Source organism: Eulemur rufifrons, chromosome 8 (genome assembly GCF_041146395.1).
Source record: "Eulemur rufifrons isolate Redbay chromosome 8, OSU_ERuf_1, whole genome shotgun sequence".
In the NCBI taxonomy this organism is placed as follows: Eukaryota; Metazoa; Chordata; class Mammalia; order Primates; family Lemuridae; genus Eulemur; species Eulemur rufifrons.
This window is the reverse complement of record NC_090990.1, coordinates 39,821,919-39,842,232: the sequence shown is the minus strand read 5'-3', so window position 1 is coordinate 39,842,232 and position 20,314 is coordinate 39,821,919. Positions and strand designations below refer to the sequence as shown.

The following is a 20,314-nucleotide window of genomic DNA, read 5'->3' as shown; positions in this document are numbered from 1 at the left end:
ACTATGTTGCCCAGGCTGGTCTCAAACTCCTGGCCTCAAAAGTCATCCCAACTTGGCCTCCCAAAGTGCTTGTAATTACAAGCCTGAGCCACGGCACCTGGCACATACCGTAGTTGGAGATTTTTTTTTTTTTTTTTTTTTTTTTGAGACAGAGTCTCACTCTGTTGCCCAGGCTAGAGTGCTATGGTGTCAGCCTAGCTCACAGCAACCTCAAACTCCTGAGCTCAAGAGATCCTACTGCTTCAGGCTCCCAAGTAGCTGGGACTACAGGCATGTGCCACCATGCCCAGCTAATTTTTTCTGTGTATATTTTTAGTTGTCCAGGTAATTTGTTTCTATTTTTAGTAGAGACAGGTCTCGCTCTTGCTCAGGCTGGTCTTGAACTCCTGAGCTCAAACAATCCACCTGCCTTGGTCTCCCAGAGTCCTAGTATTACAGGCGTGAGCCACTGTGCCCGGCCAGTAGTTGGGGATTTTAATATCCATCTGTCAGTATTGATACTGAGAGACTAGATAGATCTCTACATAGAGCAACTAGACAAAAAAATCAGTAAAGATATAGATGATCTGGACAATATTATCAGTCTCTTTGACTTAACTGACATTTAGAAAACACTGTAATTAACTATGATACATGGAACAAGAACACATTGAACATTCACTGAAATGTACTGAAACATAAATCTCAATAAATTTAAACAGATTGAAATCTTAAGAGTGTATATTCTTTAACCATTATATAATTAAATTAGAGATAAATAACAAAAGCAGCTGGGTGTAGTGGCTCACACCTGTAATATTAACACTCTGGGAGGCTGAGGCGGGAGGATTGCTTGAGCTCAGGAGTTTGAGACCAGCGTGAGCAAAAGCGAGACACAGTCTCTACTAAAAATAGAAAAATTAGCTGGGCATAGTGGTGTGTGCAGCTGTTGTCCCAGGTACTTGGGAGGCTGAGGCAGGAGGTTCGCTTGAGCCCAGGAGTTTGAGGTTACAGTGAGCTATGATGATGCCACTGCACTCTAGTTAGGGCGACAGAGTGAGACTGTGTCTCAAAAAAAAAAAAAAGAAAGAAAGAAAAGAAAAGAAAAGAAAAATCAATTGTACTGCTGTATATTAGCAGGAAATAAAATGAAATTTTTAAAAATTCCATGTACAATAGCATTCAAAACATAAAATAGTTAAGAATAAATTTAATAAGAACTTTACACTGAAAACTATGAAATGTTACTGAGAGATTATAATAAAGAAGAACTACATAAAAGATACACTACATTCGTGACTGGAAAACTCAGTGTTGTTAAGATGCCACTTCTGCCTAAATTGACCTGTAGATTCAGTACAATCCAAATTAATGTACTTTTACATAGAAATTAACAAACTGATTCTGAAATATATATGGAGATGCAAAGACCTAGGACTAGTCAAAATAATCTTGAAAAGAAAGTTGGAGTAGTTATATTATCTGATCTCAAGACTTAAAATAATCAAATATATAGTAATCAAAACAGTGTGGTATTTTAAAAATATAGATGAATGGAACAGAATAGAGAGCCCGGAAATAGACCCACACATATAAGGTTAATTTTTGACAAAAATTCTTTGATTTTTAACAAAGACACCAAAGCAGCTCCAGTAGGAAAAGGAAAATCTTTTTAACAAATGGTGCTGGAACAACTGAATAAACATCAGGATAAAAATTAACCTTGACCCCTACCTCATATCAAACACAAAAATTAACAAAGTGGATACAGACCTCAGCTCAGCTAAAATTGTTAAGCTGTGGAAGAAAACATAAGCAAGTGCCTGTCTTAGTCCATTTTCTGTTGCTTATAACAGAATACCTGTAACTGGGTAATTTATAGAGAAAAGGAATTTATCTCTTACAGTTACAAAGGCTAAGAAGTCCAGGGTCAAGAGGTTGCGTCCAATTAGGGCCTTTTTGCAGGTGAGGACTTTCTGCAGAGCCCCAAGGCAGTGCAGAGTATCACATGGGGAGTGGGCTGAGGGTGCTAGTTCAAGTCGCTCTTCCTCTTCTTATAAAGCCACCAGTCCTACTTCCATGATAATCTATTAACCCATTAATCCATGAATGGGTTAATCCACTCATGAGGGCAGAGCTCTCATGACCCAATCACCTTTTTTTTTTTTTTTTGAGACAGAGTCTCGCTCTGTTGCCCGGGCTAGAGTGCCTTGACGTCAGCCTAGCATACAGCAACCTCAAACTCCTGGGCTCAAGCAATCCTCCTACCTCATCCTCCCGAGTAGCTGGAAATACTGGCATGTGCCACCATGCCCAGCTAATTTTTTCTGTGTATATTTTTAGTTGTCCAGGTAATTTGTTTCTATTTTTAGTAGAGACGGGTCTCGCTCTTGCTCAGGCTGGTCTCAAACTCCTGAGCTCAAACGATCTGCCCACCTCGGCCTCCCAGAATGCTGAGATTACAGGCATGAGCCACAGGGCCTGGCCCCAATCACCTCTTAAAGGCCCCACCTCTCAATACTGTCACATTGGGAAATATATATATATATATATTTTTTTTTTTCCGGTGGATAAAAGTTTATTTCATCAGACTAGCAGTTTGTTCCAAGATAGTGTATCATCTTTTATAACATTTTGCCAAAAGATGTCATATAGCAATTACAGTTTTGCCTTTTTAAAAAATCTTGGTAAGAACATTTAACATGAGATCTACCTTCTTTTTTTTTTTTTTTGGAAAGCGCTGCCTTTTTATTTATTTATTTATTTTTATTTCATCTTATTGTTATGGTATATATATATGGTATATATTTGGTATATATATGGTATATATGGTATATATTTTTTTTTAATTTTAAACAATTTTAGTTTTTTTTAAGGCTAGTCAAGTGAAGCGATGGGAATGGAAAAGGAGCAAATAATAAATTTCAATGCAAGTTTTGGAGGGGACAAATATTCAAATCATAGCAGTACCTTTTGTGATATTGGAGTAGGCAGAGATTTCTTAGGGAAACACAAATCACTGAGCATAAAAGAAAAAAGTAATATTAATAAAACTGGACTTCCTTTTTTTTAACCTCCACCCTAATAAAACTGGACTTCATCAAAAGTAAAACTTCTGCTTATTGAAAGACACAAGAAAATGTAAAGGCAAACCATAGACTGGAAGAAAATATTCACAATACATGTATCAAACAAAGGACTCCTACAAATACATAGTAAAAATACAGACAGCCTAATAAAAAATAAGAAAACACTTTAACAGACACATCACAAAAGAAAATATATGAATGGCCAAAACATACACGAAAAAAGTGCTTAGCATCATTGGTTATCAGGGAAATGCAAATTAAAACCTTACTAGGATACCATTTCACATTTACTAGAATGGTTAAAATTAAAAAGACTGACAACAGCAAATGTTCACATGAATATGGAGCAAATGGAACTCTCTTATATTGCTGGTAGGAATATTAAATAGTACAACCACTTTGGAAATCTGACAGTTTCTTATAAAGTTAAATATACCCTATGACCCGGCAATTCCATTCCTGGTGATTACCCAAGAGAAATGAAAACATATCCACAAAAACACTTACACAAAAATGTTTATAGCAGCCTTATTCATAATAGTCAAAACACTGGAAGCAATTCAGCAGTCCAACAAAGATACCAAACAAAAGAATGAATCAAGGCCCAGTGTGGTGGCTCATGTTGGTAATCCTAGCGCTTTGGGAGGCGGAGGCAGAAGGATCACTTGAGGCCAGGAGTTTGAGACAGCCTGAGCAACATAGGGAGACAGGGTCTCTACAAAAAAGTACAAAAATTAGCCAGGCATGGTGGTACATGCCTGGGGTCCCAGATACTCGGAGGCTGAAGCAGGAGGATTGCTTGAGCCTGGGAGTTTGAGGTTGCAGTAAACTATGATGATGTCACTGCACTTCAGCCTGGGCAACAGAGCAAGACCCTGTCTCAAAAAAAAAAAAAAAGAATGAATCAAAGCATGTGGCATTGTCCATGGTGATAGAAATCAGAGCAGTGTTTGCCTAAGGGAGGTAGGGATTGTCTGGAAAGGTAAGGAAAATTTCTGGAGTCATGGAAATGTTCTATAATATGTCTTGATTGGCTATATAAGCATGTAGACTTATCAAAACTCAAAAAATATGCACTTAAGATAAATTGCAAAAGAAGAACAGACCAACCCCAAACCCAGCAGAAGGCGAGAAATTATTAAGATCAAATCAGAACTAAACGAAAAGGACAACAAAAAAACCATAAGAGAGATTAATAAAACAAAAAAAATTGGTTCTTTGAAAAGATAAACAAAATAGACACACCTCTGGCTAGACTAACCAAGAACAGAAAAGAAAAATCTCTAATAACCTCCATCAGGAACATGAAAGGAGAAATCACAACTGATGCCACAGAGATACATGATATCTATGAATTCTACAAAAATCTTTATGCACACAAACTGGAAAATGTGGAGGAAATGGACAAATTTTTAGAAACACATAGCCTTCCCAGGCTCAACCAGGAAGAAATAGAATTCCTGAATAGACCAATATCAAGAACTGAAATCGAAACAGCAATAAAAAACCTTCCCAAAAAGAAAAGCCCTGGTCCAGATGGGTTCACACCTGAATTTTACCACACCTACAAAGAAGAATTGGTGCCCATCCTACATAAACTATTCTCCAATATCGAGAAGGATAGAATTCTCCCCAACATGTTTTATCAAGCCAACATAACACTGATACCAAAACCAGGAAAGGATGCAACAAAAAAAGAAAACTACAGACCAATATCTCTTATGAATATAGATGCAAAAATTCTCAATAAAATCCTAGCAAATCGAATCCAAGTGCTTATCAAAAAAATAATCCATCACGACCAAGTGAGCTTCATCCCAGAGATGCAGGGATGGTTTAACATACACAAATATATAAATGTAATTCACCACATAAATAGAATAAAAAATAAAGACCATATGATCCTCTCAATAGATGCAGTAAAAGCATTTGACAAAATTCAACACCCTTTTATGATAAGAACGCTTAATAAAACAGGCATAGATGGGACCTACCTAAAAATGATACAAGCCATATATGACAAACCCACAGCCAACATCATACTGAATGGGGAAAAATTGAAAGCATTCCCACTTAGAACTGGAACCAGACAAGGCTGCCCACTGTCCCCATTACTTTGGAAGTCCTTGCGAGAGCTATCAGGCAAGAGAGCAGAATCAAGGGAGTCCAAATAGGGAAAGAAGAGATCAAACTCTCACTCTTTGCTGATGATATGATGTTATATCTGGAAAACCGCAAGGATTCAACCAAGAGACTCCTGGAATTGATCAATGAATTTAGTAAAGTCTCAGGTTACGAAATCAATGCACACAAATCAGAGGCATTCATATATGCCAATAGCAGTCAAACCAAGAACCAAATTAAGGACTCAATACCCTTCAAAATAGCAACAAAGAAAATAAAATACCTAGGAATATATTTAACTAAAGAGGTAAAGGACCTCCATAGGGAGAACTACGAAACACTGAGGAAGGAAATTGCAGAGCGTGTAAATAGGTGGAAAACCATACCATGCTCATGGATCGGAAGAATCAACATTGTTAAAATGTCTATACTACCCAAAGTGATCTACAGATTCAATGCAATCCCTATTAAATTACCAACATCATTTTTCACAGATATAGAAAAAATAATTATACACTTTGTATGGAATCAGAGACGACCCCGTGTAGCAAAAGCAATTTTAAGCAAAACAAAATGGGAGGTGTTAATTTGCCAGACTTCAAACTATTCTACAAGGCTGTGGTTCTTAAAACTGCTTGGTATTGGCACAAGTGCAGGGACACAGACCAGTGGAACAGAACAGAAAATCCAAATATAAAACCATCCTCATATAGCCATCTTTGACAAGGCAGACAAAAACATACTCTGGGGACAAGAATCCTTATTCAAGAAATGGTGCTAGGCCGGGCGCGGTGGCCCACGTCTGTAATCCTAGCACTCTGGGAGGCCGAGGCGGGTGGATCGCTCGAGGTCAGGAGTTCGAGACCAGCCTTAGCAAGAGCGAGACCCCGCCTCTACTAAAAATAGAAAGAAATTATCTGGCCAACTAAAATATATATAGAAAAAATTAGCCGAGCATGGTGGCGCATGCCTGTCGTCCCAGCTACTCGGGAGGCTGAGGTAGTAGGATCGCTTAAGCCCAGGAGTTTGAGGTTGCTGTGAGCTAGGCTGACACCATGGCACTCACTCTAGCCCTGGCAACAAAGCGAGACTTTGTCTCAAAAAAAAATAAAAAAATAAATAAAAATAAAGAATAAATGGTGCTGGGAAAACTGGATAGCCACATGTAGAAGACTGAAACAGGACTCACAGCTTCACCTCTCACAAAAATCAAATCATGGTGGATAACAGACTTAAACCTTAGGTGTGAACTATTAGAATTCTAGAAGAGAATGTAGCAAAGACTCTTACAGACATTGGCCTAGGCAAAGAATTTATGAAGAAGACCCCTAAGGCAATCACAGCAACAACAAAAATAAATGAATGGGATCTGATTAAATTAAAAAGCTTTTGCACAGCCAAAGAAACTGTCACGAGAATAAACAGACAACCTACAGAATGGGAAAAAATTTTCACATACTACACATCAGATAAAGGACTGATAGCAAGGATCTGTTTAGAACTCAGGAAAATCAGTAAGAAAAAATCAAACAACCCTATCAAAAAGTGGGCAAAGGACATGAATAGAAATTTTTCAAAAGAAGATATAAGAATGGCTAACAAACACATCAAAAAATGCTCAACATCCCTAATCATCAGGGAAATACAAATCAAAACTACAATGAGATATCACTTAACTCCAGTGAGAATAGCCTTTATCAAAATGTCCCAAAACAACACATGTTGGCGTGGATGTGGAGAGACAGGAACACTCATACACTGCTGGTGGGACTGCAAACTAGTGCAACCCCTGTGGAAAGCATTATGGAGATATCTTAAACAGATTCAAGTAGACCTACCATTCAATCCAGCAATCCCATTATTGGGCATCTACCCAAAGGAACAAAAGTCATTCTATAAAAAAGACACCTGTACCCGAATGTTTATAGCAGCACAATTCACAATTGCAAAGATGTGGAAACAACCCAAATGCCCATCAATTCATGAGTGGATTAGTAAATTGTGGTATATGTCTACCATGGAGTATTACTCAGCTATAAGAAATAACGGTGATATAGAATCCCTTTTGTTCTCCTGGAGAGAGTTGGAACCCATTCTATTAAGTGAAGTATCCCAAGAATGGAAAAACAAGCACCACATGTACTCACCAGCAAATTGGTTTCCCTGATCATCACCTAAGTGCACATTTGGGAATAACATCAATTGGGTATCGGACTGAGGTGGGGAGGGGATGGGTGTATGCCTACATGATGAGTGCGTTGCGCACCATCTGGGGAATGGTCACGCTTGAATGTGCTGACTCGGGGGATGGGATTGGGGGAGGGGATGGGTGTATAACTACATGATAAGTGCAGTGCACACTGTCTGGGGAGTGGACACACTTGAAACTCTGACTTGGAGGGATGGGCGGGACATGGGCAATATATATAACCTGAACTTTTGTACCCCCATAATAAGCTGAAATTTAAAAAAATTAAAAAAATATAAGATAAATTGCCTTGTAGGTAAATTCTATTTCCAAAAAAGACCGAAAAATCTTTACAGTTAAAATAGAAATCATTATTTCTATTGTCAATACCATGTATACTATATACTATTTCATATATATGACTTAAAATGGAGTGCATAATTTTTTCTCAACAAACATTTATTGTGCATCTACTGTGGGTCAGACATTGTTTTAATAGTAGTTGTAGAGATACAAAGATGAGTAAGGGAAAGTGGCTGGGCTCAAAGAGCTCAGCATCTAGCAGGAGCCATAAAAACACAAGAGATTCTTTAAGTGCTAATATAGAAATAGAGGCTGAGTGTGAGACAAGTGCAAAGGAAGGAGGAAGTGATTCTGATTTGCTGGGGTTAGAGAGATAGGACCAAAGAATAAACTTTTGCAAGGGGAAGAAGAGTTTTTCAGGTCAAGAAAGCCTCATGAACTGAGATACGGAAGCATGAGCCTGCATGATGTGTTTGCAGAATTTTAAGTGGCCCAATGTGACTACAGTGATGGGAGAGAATATATTTTAATGATGGCACTAGATTGTCAGAGTTTTAAATGCCATACTACGGAGTTTAGATTTATAGGCAATAAGGGACCACTGAAAGCTTTTAGACAGGAATGACATCAATTCTATGTTTCTGTGTTTTAGGAAAGAATACCTGGTAGTAGTAAAGAAAAATTATTAAAGTTGGGGAGAGATTAGAGGCAGACTTAACAGAAGGGATTGTAAGAATTCAGTAATTTATTTTTTAAAAAATAGGTATTTATTAGAATTTTATGACTAACCAATTGGTTATTCCTATTTCTTTTTTTTTTTTTTTAATTAATGATAGGAAACCAGAAACGTTTTGGACCACCACAGGAATGTTTCCCCAGGAGTTTATTATTTTTTTTCACAAACATGTAAAGATTGAAAGGCTTGTAATCCAAAGTTACTTTGGTAAGCAAATCATACATTAATTTTCTTTTCTTTTTTCTTTTTTTGGTGCTCCAGCTGAGGCTTATACATTAATTTTCATCATTCTTTAATTTTTCCATCGGCAGAAGGCACATATGTAAACTTTTGGCAAAACACTAGTTTTTCCTTACAGTATGGAATCCAGTTTATTGCTGGAGTGAGAGGGTGAGGATTATGGGTTAACTGCCTTAAGCTCAATTAGCCTCTCAGAAGCTACAAATTTGAAACCCTTCCAAAACACATAATAATTTCCATGCAATTTACTATGTGAAAGTGTTTGGCAAAAGGCCTTATTATGAACATAAGAAGCCAGCTTGCCAGAACGCTAGGTTCCATGACATCTTTATTCTAGATTCATTTGGCCTGGGGCTCTCTGTAAAATTCTTGCTTAAAATTGTATAACCCGGCCGGGCGCGGTGGCTCACGCCTGTAATCCTAGCACTCTGGGAGGCCGAGGCGGGTGGATCGCTCAAGATCAGGAGTTCGAGACCAGCCTGAGCAAGAGTGAGACCCCGTCTCTACTAAAAATAGAAAGAAATTATATGGACAACTAAAATATATATATACAAAAAATTAGCCGGGCATGGTGGTGCATGCCTGTAGTCCCAGCTACTCTGGAGGCTGAGGCAGGAGGATTGCTTGAGCCCAGGAGTTTGAGGTTGCTGTGAGCTAGGCTGAAGCCACGGCACTCACTCTAGCCCGGGCAACAGAGTGAGACTCTGTCGCAAAAAAAAAAAAAAAATTGTATAACCCTAATTATTCACACTGAATAGTTTTGATTCTTCTATTACTAATGGCATTTTCTGAGGGATTTAGGAGGAGAATCTCCCATTGGTACATTATTGTAATCCTATCTATGTTTATTTATTTTTAGAGACAGGGTCTCACTCTGTCACCCAGGCTGGAGTGCAGTGGTGCAATCATAGTTCACTGCAGCCTCAAACTCCTGAGCTCAGTCCTCCCACCTCATCTCTGAGTAGCTAGGACTACAGACGCGTGCCACCATGCTGGCTTATTTTTGTAGAGATGGGGGGGGGGGTTGTACTATGTTGCCTAGGCTGGTCTCAAACTCCTGGCCTCAAGAAGTCCTGCCTAAGCCTCCCAAAGTGCTGGGATTACAGGTGTGAGCCACACTGCACTCGGCCTGTTTGTGTAAGGATAAAGTGTATCAGACAAAATCATGGGAGGAAACAAAATACCTCCCAGATGGTTCAAATGAAGAGACTTTATTGATGAGACTGCTTACAAAATTATGGCCTGGATTAAGGGAACAAACAAGGGATGATAAGGCCCTCAGAAACTAGCTATAGCATAAAGCTGTTACCCCGCCTGGGACAAGGGAAGGAAATAGTGTTATTGGAGCCCAGTGAGAGCTGGAGCCTGTGCAAAAGGGCATGCCATGCAGGAGCCGTAGGCATAAGGGGCTGTTGAATATGTGGCACTGAAGCAGAGAGGGAATGGAGATAAAATAGCCTGACCTCACTTTCCCACCGCCCTTCAGTCTCCCTCATGCCTCCTATTGGCCAAATCCAATCAGAAGCCAGTGGGTGAGTGAGTCCAGGTGATACAGTTCACAGAGATCAGGCCAGTACATAGAAGGGGAGGAAAGAATCTGGAGTGGTATAGACTGGGTTGAGGATGGTGGAGAAGAACCAGCGCAGAAGGAAGATGACTGCATTCCTGATAAGTCTCTCTCCTGCCATTCATTGTAGAGGCTCCTGGAGTCAGGTAGACCTAAAGTTTGAATTCCTGTTCTGGCACTTACTAGCTGCATATTATTTAACACCTTGCCTGGCTTTTCTAAGCCTGTTTTTTTTATTATCAGCAAAGTAGGTTAATATACCTTTCTCATAAGATTGCAATCAAGAGAGAATGAATAATTATGCGTGACTCATCATAGGTTCTCCATAAAAAGGCTTACAACCAAGACCACCAATAGGATTATTATTATTATCAGTATACCAAAAAATCTGGATGATACCACATTTTAAAAAGCTCTACTAGGGCTGAGCATGGTAGCTCATACCTGTAATCTCAGCACTTTGGGAGGCTGAGCAGGAGGATTGCTTGAGGCTGGGAGTTTGAGATCAGCCTGGGCAACATAGCAAGACCCTGTTTCAACAAAAAAATTTAAACAAAAAATTAGCCAGATGTGGTGGCACATGCCTGTAGTACTAGCTACTCGGAAGGCTAAGGTAGAAGGATTGCTTGAGCCCAGGAGTTCAAGGCTGTAGTGAGCTATGATTATGCCACTGCACTCCAATCTGAGTGAGCTCCTGACTCTAAAAAAACAAAACAAAACAAAAAATGCTCTACTTCTTCTATGTTGTATGCTTGCAAATGTTTGTAAGATTATAGTTACACAAAACTTCATTTTACCTTAGGGATTTATGGCAAAACACAGAGTAACTTCCAGAACATGGTGTTTCTGCTCCCAGTACTCTGTGTAGTTGCACCAATGCATGACAGTCTCAGGCAGAGGGGAAAAAAAAATAGGGACAAAAAACCTAGAATCAAGTAGATAATTAACACTTTATTTATTTTGTTGTTTTACAATGTTAGTGCGTACCTTAAAGATTGAAAAGAGCACGTCTAAAGAGCCAGTTGATTTTCAGCAGTGGTTTGAAAAAGGTATGTGCTTGTTTTACCAGCATTGTTCCAGAGCCAATTATTTAGAAATGGATAATAAAGTTTTTAGAGGTGAAATGTCATAATTTCTTAGAATTCCTTTAAAATACTTAAGCAAAAAAAAATTTAGATAAATCCACTATGGTGAAATTTCAATAATTGTAAAAGCTAGATAATGGGTATATATTGGGAGTTATTATATTCTTTCTTCTTTTATATATGTTTGAAATTTTCTAATTTTTCCTAACAAAAAACAACAAAGCAATGAAAAAGAGCTTATGGGCCGGGCACGGTGGCTCACACCTGTAATCCTAGCTCTCTGGGAGGCCGAGGTGGGCGGATCGTTTGAGCTCAGGAGTTCGAGACCAGCCTGAGCAAGAGCGAGACCCCATCTCTACTAAAAATAGAAAGAAATTATATGGACAGCTAAAAATATATATAGAAAAAATTAGCCGGGCATGGTGGTGCATGCCTGTAGTCCCAGCTACTCGGGAGGCTGAGACAGGAGGATTGCTTGAGCCCAGGAGTTTGAGGTTGCTGTGAGCTAGGCTGACGCCACGGCACTCACTCTAGCCCGGGCAACAAAGTGAGACTCTGTCTCAAAAAAAAAAAAAAAAAAAAAAAAAAAAAAAGAAAAAGAGCTTATTATTAACTTCTGATGGAAGAGTTATAGAAGAAAGAAAATATAATTATAATTATTATTTATTTAAGCGGTAAATAACATTTATATAGACCTAATAATGTAACTATCAAATATTGAGTTCAAAATTGAGAGGAGGGGAGGAGGGAGAAGTTGCAAGAGGAGGAGGGGGAGGAGGATGTTGGTTTAAGAAACCTAAATTTTCATCTACCATAATACAAAGTCAGTAAAAAATTTATAAACATAAAAAGCATATAAACATATATTATTATAATTCCAGGAAAAACAGCTTAAAGAGTTGAAAATTTTTACTTCTAGGGAGCAGGACTGGAGGAGAAAAAGGAGATAAAGCAGGGAATTACTATTTTTTCATTATCTCAGAGAAGGGTTCGGAAACGGAAACACAATCTTACTTCCTAGAGACTTCCCTTTTAGTACTATAGGATTTTTAAATTATGTATATTAATTATTTTTATATAAATAAAATTTTTAACAACACCAGTAGCTATTATATGTATTAAATATTCATGTTTCTAAAAGAATGTTTGATATGATTAACTCATGACCAAATAAATTAATTCCCTAAAATTACGTAAGTAAAAGTTTTTTAAACTTGGATACCAGAAAAGATCCCTTCACGGGCTACACGATTCTGCATCATAGCGTACGTACATTCACTGAGAAACCAAGCCCGACTTGTTACACACGGGTGTGGTAAAATGTCTCCTTTCAGGCCTGTAATTACTGTTGGTAGCTTGATCCTTAAAAGAGATTTTCATACTTTATCAATTCCTTACTTTATATTCCTTTACCATAATTTACATTTGCATTTCTTTTTGCTTATACTAACTAGATATATTTTATAGCTCATAGTTTACTGTTTTTTAAACTTTATATCAAATGTCTCTATTTTTATATCAAATTTCAACCCCAAAATACTGATATTCCTTTAAATCTGATCCTGACTTACAGTTTACCAGATATCATGCTTTGCTGAACATAAATTTCAGTAGCTATCCTCATGTATTTTCAGCCTTAACTGATTTCTGTTGAATTTGTTTTTTAGACTTAGTACACACAGAGGGGCAGCTTCAAAATGAAGAAATTGTGGTAAGTAAATATACTTTGTAGAAATAAAAATTATCTTTAACCAGCACAGTGTATTTAGATTTTAAATGTATCTCCATAGTCATAGAGTTAATAAATATCCTCATGATATTATAGGTTCTGTACTTAATCAACCAATAGAGAAGTTTATTCTCAATAATACTGTAAGCTAAATGTAGCATTTATAAATTACACTTTTATCCATCATAGAAAGAGTGACAGCAAGGATGAAACAGAATCCATTTTTTGTTTTCTTTTTCTCCTTCATTTTGAAGTATTTATTTGCTTTGCTTTGCTTTCTTTCATTTGATTCTGTAAGCCTTTTAGAATAGGAATCAAAAAAAGGTCGAGATGCCAAAATTGTATGTTAACTTAAGCATGAAAGGACAGGGAGGTTCAGAAAGGGGGAACCAGAGCATAGGATCAGCAACAAATAAGTCAAATTGAGATGAGGTGGAAAGAGAACCAGTGTTTTTCGACAACATTCCATCGGGCTTTGCTTGTCAAGTGAAATGAATGCCGGTTGATGAGGAAGCTGCTGCCTCATCAGGAGTTCCTTTATCCTGCTGGTTCGTCAGGCCCTGGTTTTAGACAGAGACAAAAAAGGAAAACAACTGAATGTGTACTTTTTAGGTGGCAGTGTTTGGTTTCTCTAAATGAGGATTAAAGTGGCACCTTGTCTATTAAGTTTACTTCTTCACAACTTGCCAGAAGCTACTATTAAATCAGTGTTTCAAAAGATTCTGTAGGAAGTTTTTTTTTTTTTTTTTTTTTTTTTTGTTGAGACAGAGTCTCACTTTGTTGCCCAGGCTAGAGTGAGTGCCGTGGCGTCAGCTTAGCTCACAGCAACCTCAGACTCCTGGGCTTAAGCGATCCTACTGCCTCAGCCTCCCAAGTAGCTGGGACTACAGGCATGCGCCACTATGCCCGGCTAATTTTTTCTATATAGATTTTTAGTTGTCCATATAATGTCTTTCTATTTTTAGTAGAGACGGGGTCTCGCTCAGGCTGGTCTCGAACTCCTGACCTTGAGCAATCCACCCGCCTCGGCCTCCCAGAGTGCTAGGATTACAGGCGTGAGCCACCGCGCCCGGCCTTGTAGGAAGTTTTTGAATCCCATTGATTCCCTTCTCTCCTACCAAAATTTGCCCAATAACCGGGGAGGCCAGTGAGGTCTCAAAAAATGATTAAGTATACTGAATTTTATCTTCATATTTTTTCCATGTTTACCTAATGGGTGATGATTAGTAAGCCTCTGCTTTCTTCGGTATTTTGTTTCAGGACTCACTGTGGATCAGGGAGGGTTGCAGCGTTATAGAAAATTGTGAAATAGTAACGGGGAATGGGAGGCTGGAAATCACCCATAATTTTTTTTACCCTGTCACAACAGCTTTTATGGACTTATTTTCTTCTAGTTGTTGACCATATTCATCACATAGAATAATAATGTCTGGACAATTTTGTATCATCTTTTTTTACTTAATATTATATATAAGCTTCATAATTATAATTTTAAAATATTAATAACACTTGCCTGTTGGCTTACATCTAAACTAATTTTCTTTTTCCTCCTTTTCTCATTATAAGTAATACACAGGGACATCTTATGTATGTTCTTACTACCATGACCTTCACCTTTTTGATTATTTTCTAAGATTAAATTTCAGGGAATAGAATTACCTGGGTACAAGGGTATAAACATATTTGTAGCTTTTTAAATATGTTGCCTAATTGCTTTCCAGAGAAATTATATACATGTAAAAGTATAGTCATGCTTCAAGGTAATATATTCTGAGGCAACATTAATCAAAGAAAACCTCTTATCATGAAAAATACTTTAGAAAGACACTTTTAAAAAACTGATCAGAAATGTACAGTTATAATTTTTAGCTACATCTGCTATATTTCATCAAACCTAGGCTGATATTTGGCTTACAGAACTGCACTAGAACAACTGTTATATGTGGCTGACCTCTCTTCTGAATATTGTACCTTATATATTGTTTTTTTCCCCACCATTGACATCTCCAATATATATTGTTATATATTCATTTTTTCTTTTTTATATATTTTTAATTTTTTTTTATTTTTTGGGGTCTTCTGATGAGGACCGAAAAACCTGCTAGACAAATTCTAAAAGAGCTGTACACTAATATATTGTTATATATTTACAATATTACTCGTTGGGAGGCCGAGGCGGGAGGATCGTTTGAGCTCAGGGGTTCGAGACCAGCCTGAGCAAGAGCAAGACCCCGTCTTTACTAAATATAGAAAGAAATTAACTGGACAACTGAAAAAAAATATATATATATATATATAGAAAAAATTAGCTGGGCATGGTGGCGCATACCTGTAGTCCCAGCTACTTGGGAGGCTGAGGCAGAAGGATTGCTTGAGCCCAGGAGTTTGAGGTTGCTGTGAGCTAGGCTGATGCCACAGCACTCTAGCCCAGGCAACAGTGTGAGACTCTGTCTCAAAAAAAAAAAAAAAAAAAAAAAAAAGAATACTACTCTTGCATCAAACCCTTTCTTCTGCTAACTGCTTGTTCACAGTTAACTAGGATCGCTAAAAGCATCCATATTGATTTTTTCCCCACAGGCACATGATGGTTACGCCACTTACTTGAGATTCATTATTATTTCAGCCTTCGATCATTTTGCATCTGTGCATAGCATTTCTGCAGATGGAATAGTAGTCTCAGATTTTGCATGAATTCACTTGCATGACTTTTTAAAAATGTATTTATTTAAAAATGAAATCGTCATTGATAATACTTTATTAAAAGGATTTATATCAATCTGTTTCAGTTTTTATTTATATTTTCTTTAATATTTGGGGTAAAGAAATTCTGGTTTTATCAGGCAGCAATGCTGGCCACCATGGAGGGTATGAGACAGCTTTGGCTTCAATATACAGCTTAATCAAGGAAGTGATTATACATGAAAATTTAACTTACAATACATTGTATCCCCACAGCATCTAATACAGTGTTCTTCAGTCTCAGTGCATTAATTTATTAATTTATTGATTGATCGATGCAAAGGACTAAGTGAGCAACACAGACAGAAAACAATGTAAGAGTTCAGAGAAAAGAAAATATTTATGGGAAGATTTCATTGAGGTCATGGAACCTGAGCTGGGCCTTGTAAAACAAGTCATTTTATTTTTTTCTTTTAATTTTATTCTGATTTTAAAAACCTCAGAGAAGAGTTAGGAAACATAATCTTACTTCCACAGATAACCATTACTGGTTTTATTTTATATTTTTTGATATTTTCGGGAGGGAAGGAACAAGGTAGGACAGATTGGTTAGCAGTAAGACTTCTCTGAGTATATCTTACTATATAGATATAGTTTTGACTTTGGGAATATAAATAACTAATACACCCAAAAATTAAATTTAAAAATTTATAAAATATCTAAAACAAGGAGAAATACATGAACCTAACTTTATTACAAGTTGGTAAATTAAACACACAGGAAAAGATCATTGCTTTAAGTGGCATAGTATTTTGTCTATGCAGTGTGTAGTTTCTTGGGGCTGCTGTAACAAAGTACCACAAACTTGGTGACTTAAAGAAATGTATTTTCTCACAGTACGAGAGGCTAGAAGTCCCAGGAACCATGTTGGCAGAGTTGGTTCATACTGGAGGCTTTGAGGGAGAGTCTGTTTCATGCTTTTTCTTAGCTTCTGGTGTTGCAGGCAATCCTTGGCATTTCTAATCTTTGCCTCCATTGTCACATGGCATTCTCCCTGAGTGTCTTCACATCATCTTCCCTCTGTGCATGTCTGTGTCTGTATATCTTCTCTTCTTCTAAGGATACCAGTCATATTGAATTAAGGGGCCACCCTACTCCAGTGTTATCTCATCTTAACTAATTACATCTGCAGTGATGCAATGTATTTCCAATAAGGTCACATTCACTGGTAATGGGGATTAGGATTTCAACATATCTTTTGGGGGACACAAGTCAACCCACAATACAGTCTTAGTGGAATAATGGTTAATTTTATTTGGTCAAACATTATTCTAGATGTTTCTGTGAGGGTATTTTGTGGTTGAGATAAATATTTAAATCAAGGCTGTGCGCAGTGGCTCATGCCTGTAATCCTAGCACTCTGGGAGGCCAAGGTGGGAGGATCGCTCGAGGTCAGGAGTTCGAGACCAGCCTGAGCAAGAGCGAGACCCCGTCTCTACTAAAAAGAGAAAGAAATTATCTGGCCAACTAAAAAAATACATAGAAAAAATTAGCCAGGCATGGTGGTGCATGCCTGTAGTCCCAGCTACTTGGGAGGCTGAGGCAGAAGGATTGCTTGAGCCCAGGAGTTTGAGGTTGCTGTGAGCTAGGCTGATGCCACGGCACTCACTCTAGCCCGGGCAACAAAGTGAGACTCTGTCTCAAAAAAAAAAGAAACATTTAAATCAGTGGACTTTGAATAAAGCAGATTGCTCTTCATAATGTGGGTGGGCCTCATCCAATCAGTTGAAAGCCTTAATAAAACAAAGACTGACTTCCCCTGGATGAGAAGAGATTCTACCAGCAGACGGCCTTCAGATTTGAACTGCAAAATCAGCTCTTCCCTGAGTCTGCAGCCTGCCAGCCTACCCTGCAGATTTTGGGCTTGCCAGCCTCCATAATCACATGAGCCAATTCCTTAAAATAAATCCACCCCCTACCCAATATATGTATACATCCTATTAGTTTCTTTCTCTGGAGAATCCTGACTATTACAGATTTGAGTAAAGACAGGTAAAACTATAAGGAAATTTTATACTTCATTTAACTAATTATTGGTAGTGATATTATCCTGTATCTTGAAACTATTTTAATATCCTATATGTTGTAGAATAATGCAAATAAGTTATGTTAATGTGGTTAGGAATCATGATTATATAAGAGATGCAAGTATAAAATCAAAGAAGTTAAGTAAGTTCCTCTCTGGTTTAATTTTAATGGAAGATATCAGTATAAATTTCCTCTCTCTTTTTTAATAATACATATTTTAGCCAGGCACAGTGGCTCACAACTGTAATCCTAGCACTTTGGGAGGCCAAGGCGGGAGATTTGCTTGAAGCCAGAAGTTCAAGACCAGCCTGAGCAAGAGCGGGACCCTATCTGTACAAAAAATAGAAAAATCAGCTGAGCATAGTGACATGCACCTGTAGTCCCAGCAACTTGGGAGGCTGAGGCAGGAGAATCACTTGAGCCCAGGAGTTTGAGGTTACAGTGAGCTATGATGATACCTCTGCACTCTAGCCCAGGCAAGAGAGTGAGACTCTATCTCAAAAAAAAAAAAAAAAAGAAGAAGAAGAAGAAGGAATATTTCTTAAGTTTGTCCACTGAAAAAATCTAGAAGCAGTGACGTCCAAGCATCAGTGAGCATATCAGGTACCCAAATTGTGGTCTCTGTATATCTTTCCCATTAATGGAAGCCAAGGCTGTTTGGAGGAATGGTTGATTCCAAATCTGGGACAAGAAATAGACAAGATGAGCCTGGGACATTTTGTTGTGCCAGAAAGTAAAGACTAATAGATCATATCAAAAGGAATCAGAAGCCAACCTGAAGGCACTCTTGGCAAAAAATGGGGCAATTTCAGCAGGAAAAAAAAAAAAAAAAATCCTACAGTTGATTGAAACCATTCTTAATATATTTAAACATGAATTCATATTGCTATAAGAGAAAGAACAAAACAAAACCCTCATTGGACTCCATGGGAAGTGGATGAAACCATAATTGCAAGGTTAATGGAGAATTTTATAATGCAGGGATCTGGCTATTACCACCAGAATCTACTGATCTACTAAACGTGAATGAACCAGTATATCAGCTTTGCTCTATTACAAACTGCTTCAAAACATACTTGCTTAAAGCAACAATTTCATTTGCTTACAGTTCTGTGGATCTGCTGGCAGTTTTTCTGGTTGTTGCTTTGCTATCTCTATGGTCAGCTGGCAACTCATGTAATCTGGAGAATCTAGGATGACCTCACCTGCATGTTTTTTGGTTCTCAGGTCAGTTGGTCTAGGTGGCCTCAGCTGGGACTATTCATCTCTGCGCTAAGTGTTTTCTCCAGCAGTCTAGCTTCTTCAAATGGTAGTCTCAGCAATCTGAAAAGTAGCAAGAAAAGGAAAGCCTCAATGTACGAACACTTCTGGAGCCTCTGCTTGCCAGCAGATTTGCTATTGTCCTGTTGACCAAATCATGTCACGTGGCCAAGCCTAGAGTCAGAACAAGCAGGGTCTGCCCAAGGGTGTGAATACAAGGAGGTATAGACAGGTGGGCAGGGGGGAGCTATTACTGCTGCAGTCTATTAATACAATCAAACACTGTATCCCTCCTGATGTGCTACTACGTGGCGCACACAGGTCAACCTGTGAAATACTCTTGCCAAAATTAATGAACTGAATCTAATCAAACTCTAGAAATAACTTCCATTTTCAGGAAATTCCAGGGATAGAGGAACAAGTAAAATGATACCACAAGGAAACAAATAGTCTAGTAGCTATTAATGCCTCTCACTAAAATATCCAGATCTGTGTTTTTCCTGCACATGGTAAGATATACTTCCTGGCCTTCTTTCTTTGGATAGTGGCATGTGACCAGTTGTGGCCAATGAGATGAAGAGTAATTGACTTCTAGGGTGAGCATGTAATCGCCTACCTGAGACCCTTTAGAGCTCTATTCTTCATCTGCCGTGATGACCAACAATGTTTTATGTAGTAACTACTTTATCTATCTGGGTCCGGGAGTGAGACTGATGTTTAAAAGGTGGCAGAGCTCCCACTCAATCCGAGATGGACATATAGAAGGAGTGAGAAATAGAGCTTCATTGTTTTAAGCCAATGAGATTGTGGAATTGCTTGTTATCACAGTATAATCTAGCTTATCCTAAGTGATACGAACACAAATCTAGAATGCAGCTCATCCTCCTGGACAAGTGACCTGGTTTCTTCAGCAAGTCAGTGGCATAAAAGATATTAAGAGGGTCCATTCTAGATTCAAAGAGACATAAGGGCCCCTATAACCACATGTCATATATGGATCTTGATGCAAACTGATTTGAATAAACAACCTGAAAAAGGGCATTTTAAGAAAATTGAGGAAATTTGCTTGTGGACTGGGTGTTAATTGTTCATTTTGCCAGGTGTGATACTGACATTATATAAGAAAATACCCATGTTTTTCAGAAATCTGTATGAAACTATGTCTGGATGAAGTGGCATGATATCTGGGATTTGCTTTAAAATATTTAAGCAGAGATTTTTTTATAATGGAAAAGGGGTTAGTTGAA

General features: G+C 38.0%; 1 protein-coding gene and 1 non-coding gene across 3 annotated transcripts in view; one reads left to right on the top strand and one right to left on the bottom strand.

Annotated features, from left to right (window-relative positions):
- Positions 1-15,816, top strand: part of IFT25 (intraflagellar transport 25) — a 33,006-nt gene extending 17,190 nt beyond the window's left edge. For both annotated transcript variants that reach the window (XM_069477966.1, XM_069477965.1), the window contains 4 exons: positions 8,520-8,626; positions 11,207-11,275; positions 12,979-13,022; positions 15,618-15,816. In XM_069477966.1, coding sequence (XP_069334067.1) covers positions 8,551-8,626; positions 11,207-11,275; positions 12,979-13,022; positions 15,618-15,731 — 303 coding nt within the window. In that variant the 5' untranslated portion in view covers positions 8,520-8,550 and the 3' untranslated portion in view covers positions 15,732-15,816. The remainder of the gene's footprint in view (positions 1-8,519; positions 8,627-11,206; positions 11,276-12,978; positions 13,023-15,617) is intronic.
- On the bottom strand, positions 15,111-15,171 carry LOC138391131 (U7 small nuclear RNA). Its single transcript, XR_011234751.1, has one exon. It is a non-coding gene; the product is annotated as a U7 small nuclear RNA (small nuclear RNA).
- Positions 15,817-20,314: the final 4,498 nt, after the last annotated feature.